Below are 12404 nucleotides of genomic sequence, written 5' to 3'. Positions count from 1 at the left end.
GGCCTCTTGTTCCCCAGTGCCCACGTGCGGCCCATGTGAGGTGGCCCGGCTCCGGCAGAGCACGCAGCAGTGCTGTCCCGAGTACGAGTGTGGTACGTGTCACCCTTTCTCCAGGTCCGACCCCAGCCCAGCCCCGGAGGGCGAGGTGGTGGTGCTGAAGGGGACGGTGGGAGGGGCCGGGGGTGGATTTTCTAAAACCTGGAAAGAGTAGCCTCTGGAAAAGAGGATTTGATTCCTAGAAAGATTCTGCAGTGACTTACCAAATGTAAGGTTTGAGAGCATTAAGAAAGAATAGGGTTCAGTGTTCGCAGAGGCCTTTTTTGCAGCAGCCAAGATATGGAAGCCACCTAAGTGCCCATCAATAGATGAGTGGATAGGGACCTCCTTGGCGGTCCAGTGGTTAAGACTCCATCCTTCCACTGCAGAGGCCACGGGTTCAGTCCTTGGTTGGGGAACTAAAATCCATGTGCCATGTGGCCAAAAAAACAGGAAAAAAAACCCCAAAACAAACAGATGAATGCATAAAGATGTGGTACATACATGCAATGGAATACTACTCAGCCATAAAAAGAAGAAAATTTACCTAGAGGGCATGATGCTAAGTGAAGTGGGTCAGACAGAGAAAGACAAATACTGTGTGATACCACATATATGTGGAATCTAAAAACTGCAACCAGCTAGTGAATATAGCAAAAAAGACACAGACTCACAGATATAGCGAGCAAGCTAGTGGTTGCCAGTGGGGAGAGGGGAGAGGGAGGGGTAAAATGGGGCGATTAAGAGACACAAACTACTGTGTGCACAGTAGATGAGCTACAAGGACGTGTTATACAGCACAGGGAATATAGCCAGTATTTTATGATAACTATAAGTGGAGTATAACCTTTAAAAATTGTGAGTATGCCAGGGTAACTGGCATAGTTATGCCAGAGTAACTGTAGAGAAGGCCACACATGGATGGGCATCTTGATTTCAGCACGTTATGTGTCAGAGGGTTTTGTTATAGGATTGCAAACTACATTGTGAATAATGGGTGGAATGACAGTGTAATTAAATGAATCCAGAGCGGATGGAATTCTGGTTAATATGACAGGAAATCTCTGGTGCGCTGTCCTCATCCTGTCTGAGGTGTTTTTTAGCTGTACAGGCAAAGACATAAAACACAGGCTTGTGAAATTTTCAGCAATAAAATCTTTGAGGGAGAGCAGGTAGATCAAGGCAGCGGGAGGACCTTGAAAAGAAATCACGAGACTTTGCTTTATGCTGATGAAATTTATCAAGGACAAACAGAAGCCCCGTCAGGAGATCTGACTGGAGAACAGTTTATTAAACTGTTGGGACCCCATGCCAGTCGTCTTGGGTTGTTAGCAGTAGAGGGAACAGGTGGTCATTTAGTTCAAGGCTTTCATTTATGGACAGTACAAAGCTTCTTCAATGTGCTGGGCTCTTTGCCGCCATTATTTCGAGACAGCCTTAGACCGGCCCTGTGTGGTGGACGTCCCACCTTACAGAAGGTGATCCTGAGGTCTAGAGGGTTCAAGAGACTTGGCCTAGATCTGGAGTCCCTGCAGATGATGAGAGTAATTAACATGAGTTTGTCCTATAGCTTGGGTCTATCTGTTATCTATCTACTGATCATCTGTCTATCTGTTATCTATCTATTGATCATCTGTCTATTATGTATATATTTATTTATCATCACCTCCCCCTACCCCCTCCTTGTCTCTGTATCTCCATCTTTAACTTCATCTCCATCTCCACCTGCATCTCCATCTCTGCCTGCTACTCCATCTCCACCTGCACCTCCATCTCTACCTGCACCTCCATCTCCGCCTGAATCTCCATCTCTACCTGCATCTCCATCTCTGCCTGAATCTCCATCTCTACCTGTATCTCCATCTGAACCTGCATCTCCATCTCCACCTGCATCCATCTCAGCCTGCACCTCCATCTCTGCCTGCTACTCCATCTCTACCTGCACCTCCATCTCTACCTGCATCTCCATCTCTGCCTGAATCTCCATCTCTACCTGCACCTCCATCTCTACCTGCATCTCCATCTCTGCCTGAATCTCCATCTCTACCTGTATCTCCATCTGAACCTGCATCTCCATCTCCACCTGCATCTCCATCTCTACCTGCATCTCCATCTCCGCCTGAATCTCCATCTATACCTGCATCTCCATCTCTACCTGCATCTCCATCTCTGCCTGCATCTCCATCTCTACCTGTATTTCCATCTGAACCTGCATCTCCATCTCTACCTGTATCTCCATCTCTACCTGCATCTCCATCTCTGTCTGAATCTCCATCTGAACCTGCATCTCCATCTCCACCTGCATCTTCATCTCTATCTTCATCTCCAGCTCCCCCTCTGTCTCCGTCTCTAGCTCTACCTTTATCTCATTGCCATCATGTGTGTAAACAGTGGAGGTCTCATGTGTAGAAAGGTAGGGAACCACTCAGTAGCACAGGAGTGGCCTCGCTGGACCTTGAGGGCCCATCCCTCCTCTGGCCCTCAGTGTGTGACCTGGTGAGCTGTGACGTGCCCCCGGTGCCTAACTGCGAAGACGGCCTCCAGCCGGTGCTGGCCAATCCTGGCGAGTGCAGACCCAGCTTCACCTGTGGTGAGTCCTCCCTCCGGGGGTGAGGAGGGGGCCGTGCAATCACTGTCCCCTGGCCTGGAAGGTGTCCTGTATTCTAGTGAGCTGAGTCTGGGCTTGGGGTGTGTCTGGAACAGAAGGATCAAGGTCACACCTGGACTGAATCCTCTAAGACTCCTCCCAGCCACAGGCGGTGATGGGGGAGCAGGTGTGGGCACAGCTGCAGGCATCCCCCTCTTGGGTTTATTAGGAGGCAGTTGGACCTGAGGTGAAGAAGTCTCCATATCTCATTTTTATTTACTCCCACCCTCCCATAGACCATGGAGGGGAAGGAATGTACCCTTGGTTTGTCCTCCTCGCTGGATCTTTGTTGTTGTTCAGTCGCTGTTGTGTCTGGCTCTTTGTGACCCCATGGACTGCAGCATGCCAGGCTCCTCTGTCCTCTGTCTCCCAGAGTTTGCTCAAATTCATGTCCATTGAGTTGGTGATCCTAGCAAACCATCTCGTCCTCTGTTGTCCCCCTCTCCTCCTGCCTTCAATCTTTCCCAGTATCAGGCTCTTTTCCAATGGCTCTTTGCATCAAGTGGCCAAAGTATTGGAGCTTATTCCCAAATAAATTTATAGATTTTTCACTTCCTGTATGTTTATCTATTTAAATTCTAAGTACTACCAATTTAAGCCTAGGATTGGACTAAAGAAAGTCCTGGACATGTTAAGAAACCACATTCTGTGTTAAGCTACTGAGTATACCCACCTAAAGTCAATACCTACTTACAGTCCTGTTGATTTGGAATCTCACTTCAGTTCATAGATGGAAACCCTTGAGGGTGAGAGAACATTTTATATCTGGAAGAAGCTGGGGACAGGCAAAGACATGGGGTAGGATTTGGCTTTGATGAAATGACACTGTGGATTTGCTGTCATTTTCATTCATCATTGTTGAAGGACCTAAAACTGTAGGGTATTTATTATTCCAGGTACTGAGATGGGAATAAGATCTCATAAGCCACCAGCCTGTAAAAATGCTAACCAGCGCCTGTGTGCCTGGGGTACCTGGGTCTTAGAGATTCTGCATCTGTCCTCTCTGAGTATCTGCAGATGAAAGAACCCCACCCCTTCCAGAGGTGCCTGGGAGGGTGATGGACTGGACACCCAGCAGCCTTCTCTTCCTCTCTTAAAATAGCATCACATTTCCCCTTTGGATTAGTGTCTTTACTGTCCTGCAGACTAACTAACTGCTTTGCGGTGTGATTGACTGTCCCAGGGCTCCTGAGTGGGGCTCACATGTGTTTCTGACTTCAGTGGGGCTAGAGTTCCCAGGGACCTTGCATCCTAGCTGAATGCTGAGTGCAGGGCTCAGCGTGGCAGGACCAGGGCACCACTTTGTGCTGCCCCTCAGCCTGCAGGAAGGAGGACTGCCCGAAGGTGTCCCCACCCTCCTGCCCCCCGCACCGGATGCCCGCCCTTCGGAAGACCCGCTGCTGTGACGAGTACGAGTGCGCTTGCAGCTGCGCCAACTCCACGGTGAGCTGCCCGCTGGGGTACCTGGCCTCCACCGTCACCAACGACTGCGGCTGCACCACCACCACCTGCCTCCCCGACAAGGTAAGGCTGCCCGGCTCTGGCTGGGATGATGGCCAGACACGTGCTTCTCATGGAAGATGTGCCCTCCTGCCCGGATGAGTGCGGTGTGGCCTGGTGGGGGGGCATCAGCATTCTCTCTTAGCCTGATTCTTGTTAGCTCAGGGGGTACTCACAGACTACCGTGTCTCAGCATGGCTGCGTGCTGAGGTTACAGACCTGGTGTAAGATACGGTCCTGCCTTTAAAGAGGTCCTGTACAGAAGCTGGAAGACTGAGTGGGTATAGTGAAAGTGTTGGTTGCTCAGTCACGTCTGACTCTTTGTGACCCCATGAGCTACTGTAGCCCGCCAGGCTCCTCTGTCCATGGGATTCTCCAGGCAAGGATACTGGAGTGGGTAGCCATTCCCTTCTCCAGGGGATCTTTCCCAACCCAGGGATCAAACCCAGGTCTCCTGCATTGCAGGCAGATTCTTTAGAGCAAGTTTAGGAAAATGGTTTTAACCTATTTGTACTGTTACGATGTGAGTGAACATAGACAGCTGTTTGGAGCTTTGGAGGACACACTTGGGATTATTTAAAAAGTGTCTTTAAGCCTCATGATCAAAGAGTTTCCTTGAGCATCTCATGCCGAGAAAATAAAGTCTGAGCGTGTGTATCACATGCACCCCAGGCTTAACTGTTCTAATCCTAGCCAGCCGCTGGGATCTCATCTCCCATGCTCCTTCCATAGTCTACAGTTCTTCCAAACAGGATCCTGTGCCTCAAACACAGCTCGCACTCTGTGCCCGAGCCTTCGTTTCATCCATTCCTTGTCCTTTGCGGGCCTCAAGAGAGCACTCGTTCATAGCCCCTGCCCAGCCGTCCCTCGCTTTCAGCCACTCCTCATGGGACAGAAGGCTATTCATGGGTGGGTTCCGAGTCCAAGGACATCACTAAGTCTGAGAAGTAGGGTACAGCTTTCCGAGGGACACAGGAAGGAGTTTAATGCAGCGAAGGTAGCGGTGATAGTGAGTCAGGTCAGCCAGTGTATTATATCCCCACCCAGGGCCATGAAAGACTCGAAGGGGGCCAGTCCAGGGGTGGGCTTTCCTAAGTTAGATGGGCAGGGGTGGGAAGGGGCCAGACTCTAGTGTGGGCAGAGACCATGCTGTTTCACTTACTGCTGTAGTCTCAGCACCCAGGGTAGCTTCCAACACGTAGATCCTCCGTCCATGGGATTTTCCAGGCAAGACTACTGGAGTGGGTTGCCATTTTCTTCTCCAGGGGATCTTCCCGACCCAGGGATTGAACCCGAGTCTACCGGCATTATAGGCAGACGCTTTACCGTCTCAGCCACCAGGGAAGGTCCCAGCAGATGCCCACTCACCTCTCATTTAGATTAACCGAGTGAATTCACTCAGGAAACCTTGCGTCTACAGGTGTGCGTGCACCGAGGCACCATCTACCCCGTGGGCCGGTTCTGGGAGGAGGGCTGTGATGCCTGCACCTGCACGGACCTGGAGGATGCTGTGATGGGCCTGCGCGTGGTCCAGTGCTCCCAGAAACCCTGCGCCGACAGCTGCCGGCCGGTAAGCGGGAGCAGCGCGGGGCGGTCGGGACGGGGATCCCAGGAACGGGCAAGGAAGTCCCTTTAGGACCCTCTGGTTCAAGGCTAGAGGGGAGGGGCCAGGAGGGGAGTGGGGCCGGGTAACGGAAAGAGGCATGAGGCGAGCATGGCTCTGTCATCCTTCCGTGACCAGTTCTCAGCTGACGGTCATCTCAGCCACGTGGTCTTGAGGCCAGAGGGCTGGGGAGTCGGTTTAAGCAGAGAGGTGAATTAATAGCCTAGAAAACAGGGCTTGGTTTTTTTCCTGTCAGTGTAACATCGTGTTTCTACATAGGTTGGTGATTTTTCAGATCAGGTTTATAATTTGAAGTACAGAAGTCGAGCTGTGTTTATAATTTGAGGTAAAGAAGTCGAGCTATGTTTATAATTTGAGGTATAACTGGGAGTTGGAACCCTCCCCCCAATTCAGTGTTTAATTCTTTTTGTGGTGGCCTGCCCACTAACTACTTGGGGATGCTCTATTCTTGCCCAGTGAAGACTGATCAGACTCTAGAGAAAGGGGAACCACAGTCTGCCGGGGGAATTGTGGGTTGAATTCTTCTTGCTGGTTTAAAGCGTTTATTGTTAGCACAAGTTCACGTGCCCAGTGCACAGGGAGGCCAAACAAACCGAAACATCGGAGTTTGAGGAAGAGAAAGGTTTATTGCAGGGCTGTGTAAGGAGATAGGCCGCTCTTGCCCTAAACATCCCCAAGATCTCCTAAGGGTTTCGGCCAAGTATTTCTAAAAGCCAGGTGAGGGAGGGGGTCACAAGGGATGTGATCAGCTTGCACAGTTCTCCGATGGGCTGAGCAAAGGAGCAGGTGGTGTCATAAGGGTGAACATGACCAGTCGTTAGGCCACAGGAGACCTGGGACTGTGTGCTCATGGTCAACAAGTGGTGAACTTCTTCTGTTTGGTGGGGAGTTGTCACATTTGCAAAACAACTCAGAAAATGTGCATCAAATATTGTTACCTAGGTACTTCAGAGAGGAGCTACAGCAGAGGATGTGAGGGAGGCCTGTCTGTAGAAGACCCCACATGGTCCTGCTCAGTTACATTATTATTACTGCTTTAGTCTCAGTAGAGCATGTTGATCAAAGAAGTGGAGCTAGGACAGATCTGTACCAACAGCAGTGAAGAGAAGGCTCTTGATGCTTTTTCAGAAGTGTGTGTGTGGTTTGCTGATGGAGGGGAGGGCCTGAGAGTGAATCCAGAAGTGGAGACGTCCATTCAGTTCCCCCACGGCTTTCCCTGCTTTGCTGGTGCCATGGAGGAGCAGGCCTGCCAGGCCCCTGGGAGAGGATGATGCTGTGGGATCCAGGGGTACCTCTGGGGAGCGCCCATTCGTCTCCATCTCCTCCCACAGGCCACAGGAGGCAGCGGGAGTAGTGCTATCAGGTGAAGAGAATGCTGCTAGAGGTCATTTTTATACAATTGGTCCCCAGTATGTTTTGTGTTTTGGTAGGGAGGTTTGTTTGTTTGTTTTGACTGTGATGGGTCTTTGTTGCAGTGCGTGGGATTTCTCTAGTTTCAGCAAGTGGGGGCTGCTCTCCAGTTGCGGTGCGCGGGCTTCTCATTGGGGTGGCTTCTCGTTGTAGAGCACGCGCGCTAGGGCATACGGGCTTCAGTAGCTGCAGTAGGCGGGCTCAGTAGTTGTGGCTCATGGGCTTCGTTGTCCCTCGGCATGTAGAATCTTCGCAGACCAGGGATCGAACCCGGGTCCCCTGCATTGGCAGGTGGATTCCCAGCCACTGGACCACCGGGGAAATCTAAGCCATTAGGTCTTATTCATCCTCATGATTCTCCTCCAGAAGGAAGAAGAGGCAGAGCTGTTCTTCCCACTTGTTAGAAAGCAGAGGGGTGAAGTTGGCTGAAAGCAGAGGGATGTCGTGGTGCAGGTCATCCAAAGCCAGCAGACAGGGGCGAGTCCTGACTCCTGGCCTGGGGCTGTGCTGACGCTGGTATAGCTGGCAACAGGGTGGATTTCCTTTAGGACTGACTGGTTTGACCTCCAGCTGCAGGATAACTAATGAGATCTCAGCTGTTAAGACTGAGAACAGCTTGCCAAGCACCACTGTGACGTGGGTTGGGTGTCGGCAGGTCCCATGGAGATGGTCCTCAGGCTCCCAGGTCCCCTGGAGAGGCTGTAACTGGGGTGTGGCTGAGTGTCAAGCACGTCCTGTGACTCGGTGCTGCTTGTGAGTGTGCAGGGGGAGCAGAGCCGGGGTGGTACCCACGCCCGTCCCGAACACCCTTCTCTCTGAGATGCCGCTTAGTCCTGGGTTCCGGCCCCTCCTTCCCTGGGACAGCCTCGCACATTACCGTTTTGTCTGTTCTTTGTACATTGCTCCCGTGTTCTCGGTGGAGGGTTTCAGTCCAAGACCCCCATGCTTTGGCCAGATTGGAGGACCTCCAAGAGGAAGATGGGTTGGCAGACTTCCACCTTGCAGGATGCTGGTCTCCCTGGCCAGCTTTCTGGGGACGGTTGGTCTCATCTCATGGTGCCCCATAAACTACTAGGTCAGTGTCAAGTGGTGACCTGGGGAAGCCCAGCTCTGTAGGTTACTGAGAGGTCCTGGGGTCAAGGTGCTCATCTCGTGCAGGTAACTTGCTCTGTTAGTGCAGAGCCCAGACTCCAGGCATCCTGAATGTTCTCCCCTGGTCTAGACTTGGGCCGTGATAAATGTTGGGTCAGCTGGCAGCTGCTGCATGAACTCTGAACGTCTTTAAAACCCCCTTGGACTGCCTCTTGGGGCTTCCCTAGTAGCGCCATAGTAAAGAATCCCCCTGCCAGTGCAGGAGATGCAGGTTCGATCTCTGGTCCAGGAAGATCCCCTGGAGAAGGAAATGGCTACCCACTCCATTATTCTTGCCTGGAGAATTCCATGGACCGAGGAGCCTGGTGGGCTACCTCCATGGCCTCTCAAATAGTCAGACACAACTGAGCAACTGAACAACAAGGACTGGCTCCTGGTCTGAAGTGGACGCTTGCGGAGGGCAGGGTTGTATCTGGATGGATGGTGTGAGAGCCGTAGTGATTCAGTGGGTGGTGCTTCCTGACCACTTAGCGTGATCGTGGGGCCGGAGGAGCGCAGAGATGAGGACGTCCGGTCCGGCTGTCCTCTGCAAGCCCCGGAGCTCCGAACACCTGTGGGGGGACCAGAGCACTTGCGTCTTTGCTGCCAGCTGTCCCGACACTCCGTCCTTGTGTGTTTTCAGGGCTTCACCTACGTCCTCCGCGAGGGCGAGTGCTGTGGAAGGTGCCTGCCGTCGGCCTGTGAGGTGGTGACCGGCTCCCCGCGGGGGGACTCCCAGTCCCAGTGGAAGAGTGTAGGTCTGGGCCAGGGTGCGTGGGCAGGGGGCTGGGGGCCGGGCCAGCCTCATCCGGGGTCCAGGGCTGGCCTTGGTTTCGATAAAGCAGATGCTCACTCCCTACCATTCGCTCTCCCTATGGCGAGTTTAATGTAGCTGTTGGTTTATCCAGATGTCAGTTGGGGAACTAGTTAAGGCTGCTCAGATCTGGGGAGGAGCCCAGTGCCCTCTCTATGAGTTCTGTGAGCTCCTGGGGGTGGGGGTTATGTTCTCCTGTTCACCTGTGAACCTGAGGACCCTGATGGTTGGTGCAGGTCTGTGTGATGGCCCAGGCAGGGTCCTCTGACCTTGTCACTGATTTCCGTTGGAGAAATTTACAATCCAGAGACGCAAACAGTGTTTCTGTCCCCAGACCCTGCAAGCTACTTCTGCAGCTCTGGCTGTGGCCCTTGACCATGCCAGTGGCCCCCCTCCCCTCCCCTATCGTCTCCTGTCTGGCCTCCCACCCCCAGATCCCCCTCCCTGAACCAGAGCAGCCTAGCTTCTCCTTTGTGGCCAGAGGCCCTCACTTTGGCTCTGGAGCCATTTTCTGAAACACAGAAGATCCCTCCCTGGGAGTCTTAGCTCAGACGCAGCGATGTGAACAGACCTTTCCACTCTGGCTGATATGGATAAAGTGGGGGTGCTGAGCCCTGGGATCCTCAGGAGGCAGGTGTGGGGTGGGTGTGAGGTCCCTTCTCAGTCCTCCAGGGAGACCAAAACACACTCTGTTTAGAAGGAGCGCAAAGGGTTAACTGTCCTGCCCTGGCCATGCGCATCTCCTGCCCTGGCCCACTGGCCTCTTCCTCCTTGGTGGTGACAGAGGGGCTTGCTGAGTTCCCCATCAGAGGGTCCCACCTCCCTCTTCTAGTCCTGGTCCCTGGGGATGTCCTTGCTCCATCCCTCCTCCCGCCCTGTCAGGCTGCCTGCTCCCCATCACCCCAGAATCAGGCTGGTTTTGCGAATCCTCCCCAGGGTCAGATGCTGCTGTGTCCTGGTGGCGGGGGGAGCTGGCAACTGGTACCTTTGAGGCTCAGTACCCCTCTCTCCCAGTCACTCATCTGCCTCCAGGGTTCACTCAGCTCTGACATCAGTGTTTACAGAAGAGTCTCCCTTCCCCAGTTCAAGTCTCCCTCTGACCTGTAAGACTTGGGGGTCAGAAGTGGCTCTGGAACATGAGGGACCAGTGGGAGTGGGTAGGGACGGGTCTTCTTAATGCATATGATGTCCAGGGCTCAGTGGGTTATTGATCAGAGTCGAGTGTGGCCTGCCGCGGGAAGGTGTGTTCAGGGTGAGTCAGAAAGGGGTCAAGACAGAGGCTGCAGTCGGGGCACTCTGCTCCTCCTCTGAAAAGAGAAGAAAGGGAACCGGGCCCGAAAGAAGCTGCCGGGCCTGGAGCATGCCGACTGGGCACCCCTGCTCGTGCGTCTGGGAGACACACAGACCGGTCAGAAACTCCGGGGGACTTTCTGAACCATGTTCTGGACACTCGGTGCTCCTGGATGGTGGAGCCAGCCCGAGGGGACAGGCCACCCATTGCAGCCTGGAGGCCTGGGGACAGATTGCAGGGCCAAGGGCCAGATGCCAGCATCCCATCCTCAGAGGGAGGCCGTGTGAGGCTGGGCGATGGGCTGGTTCCCCCAACCCCCGCGTTGCCCCTCTGCTGTCTCCCCACGCAGCTGTTCCTGGTTGCTCAGCTCCCAGGCGGGCTGAGGGTGGAGGGAGCACCCTCTGTCCTCAGGTGCTTCCTCTGGTGGCTCAAGACTGTCTTGGGAGCACAGGTGGCTCTGAGCTGGGCTCTTGGTTGGGGGGACTTTGACCCAGACTCACCGAAGGACCTGGACGAGCTGTCATTCCCTCCAGGGGCCTCCCCCATGGGCAGGGCTTAGCTGTGGAGCTAGGCTCACCTCCAGGGCCTACCCCAGCTCCTGAGGGGACCACCCACTCCCAGTGGGACCTTGGGCCCTGTGACCCATTTGGCTTCTCTGCCCACAGGTTGGCTCTCACTGGGCCTCCCCCGAGAACCCCTGTCTCATCCACGAGTGTGTCCGAGTCGAGGAGGAGGTCTTCGTGCAGCAGAGGAACGTCTCCTGCCCGCAGCTGGACGTCCCCGTCTGCCCCTTGGGTTTCCAGCTGCGCTGTCAGACCTTGGGCTGTTGCCCCATGTGTCGCTGCGGTAAGACATGCCACCAGGCCAGCCACCAGGTCTCCCAACCCTCCAAAAAGGCTCAGGAGGGCTCCCGAATCCCTGCCTTTGGAGCAGCTTAGGGAAATGGGCAGGATCAAATCTTCCTGTCCATTCCTAATGTTTTGGGGAGAAAGCAAATGAGAGGAGAGAAGCAGGACAGTTCCTGAAGGTCATCACTGAGCTCGGTGCTGGCTTTGTACCGTGTCTCATGTCATCCCTTGACGATCACAGTGAGTACTGTGATACCGCCATTTGCTCACCTGAGTGGTAGAACTGGGATTGGATCCAGGCTTCTCTGATTCTACAAATACCTTCTCCATCGTTCTTCTGGAGAAGGTATTCCAGCTGTCCATCTCCTAACCCCACCAACCAAGCAACCAAGCAACCAGTCAACCAAGCAACCAAGCAACCAATCAACCAAACAACCAATCAACCAACCAACCATCAACCAAGCAACCAAGCAACCAATCAACCAAACAACCAATCAACCAACCAACCATCAACCAAGCAACCAACAAACCAAGCACTCAACCAATCAGCCAAACAACCAATAGCAGCAGCAATAGCAAACAACTCTCACCACCTGCTACCCTGAATTCTTTGTGTGATTTTATCATGGGACTTAGTTTCCAAAGCAGATTTTCATTCCTTCACAAGCACAGCACCCTCTCTCTTGCCCCGTCAATGTGAATCACTTAAACAAGCACCCTCCCCTCCAGGGCTCCAGGGGGCTGGAGGGTGGGGAGCAGGCAGCTGCCCATCCTTGGGGGGCCTGGGGTCAGTGTGGCCACATGGGCAAGAGGACCCACAGTGCCTTGTGGGGGTGGAGGGAAGGACTGGAAGGTGGAGGGGGGAGACCCAGCCCAGTGGAGCGGCCGGGTTGCAGGTCTCCAGCAGGTGTGTTCCGATCACTCATGCCCTGCGCCTGTCTCTCCCCAGAGCCCGTGCAGGCTTGCGTGCTCAACGGCACCATCATCGGGGTGAGCTGATGTGTTCTCCCCAGGGGGGCAGGGACAGGGGCTGTGTGGAGGGTGGGCAGCATCTGAAAGTGCAAATGACAGGGCCCGGGGTGACCTGCTCCACCCACACTTCC

At 53.8% G+C, this 12404-nt stretch overlaps 1 protein-coding gene across 1 annotated transcript in view; it reads left to right on the top strand.

Moving 5' to 3' along the window:
• Positions 1 to 12404, top strand: part of VWF (von Willebrand factor) — a 122320-nt gene that overhangs the window by 99086 nt on the left and 10830 nt on the right. The window contains exons 40-46 of the mRNA XM_055568893.1: positions 18 to 92; positions 2522 to 2626; positions 4002 to 4207; positions 5604 to 5753; positions 8992 to 9102; positions 11119 to 11299; positions 12251 to 12291. Coding sequence (XP_055424868.1) covers positions 18 to 92; positions 2522 to 2626; positions 4002 to 4207; positions 5604 to 5753; positions 8992 to 9102; positions 11119 to 11299; positions 12251 to 12291 — 869 coding nt within the window. The remainder of the gene's footprint in view (positions 1 to 17; positions 93 to 2521; positions 2627 to 4001; positions 4208 to 5603; positions 5754 to 8991; positions 9103 to 11118; positions 11300 to 12250; positions 12292 to 12404) is intronic.

This window comes from Bubalus kerabau, chromosome 1, assembly GCF_029407905.1.
Source record: "Bubalus kerabau isolate K-KA32 ecotype Philippines breed swamp buffalo chromosome 1, PCC_UOA_SB_1v2, whole genome shotgun sequence".
Lineage (NCBI taxonomy): Eukaryota > Metazoa > Chordata > Mammalia > Artiodactyla > Bovidae > Bubalus > Bubalus kerabau.
The sequence above is the reverse complement of the archived record's forward strand: the minus strand, read 5'-3'. Positions and strand labels throughout refer to the sequence as shown.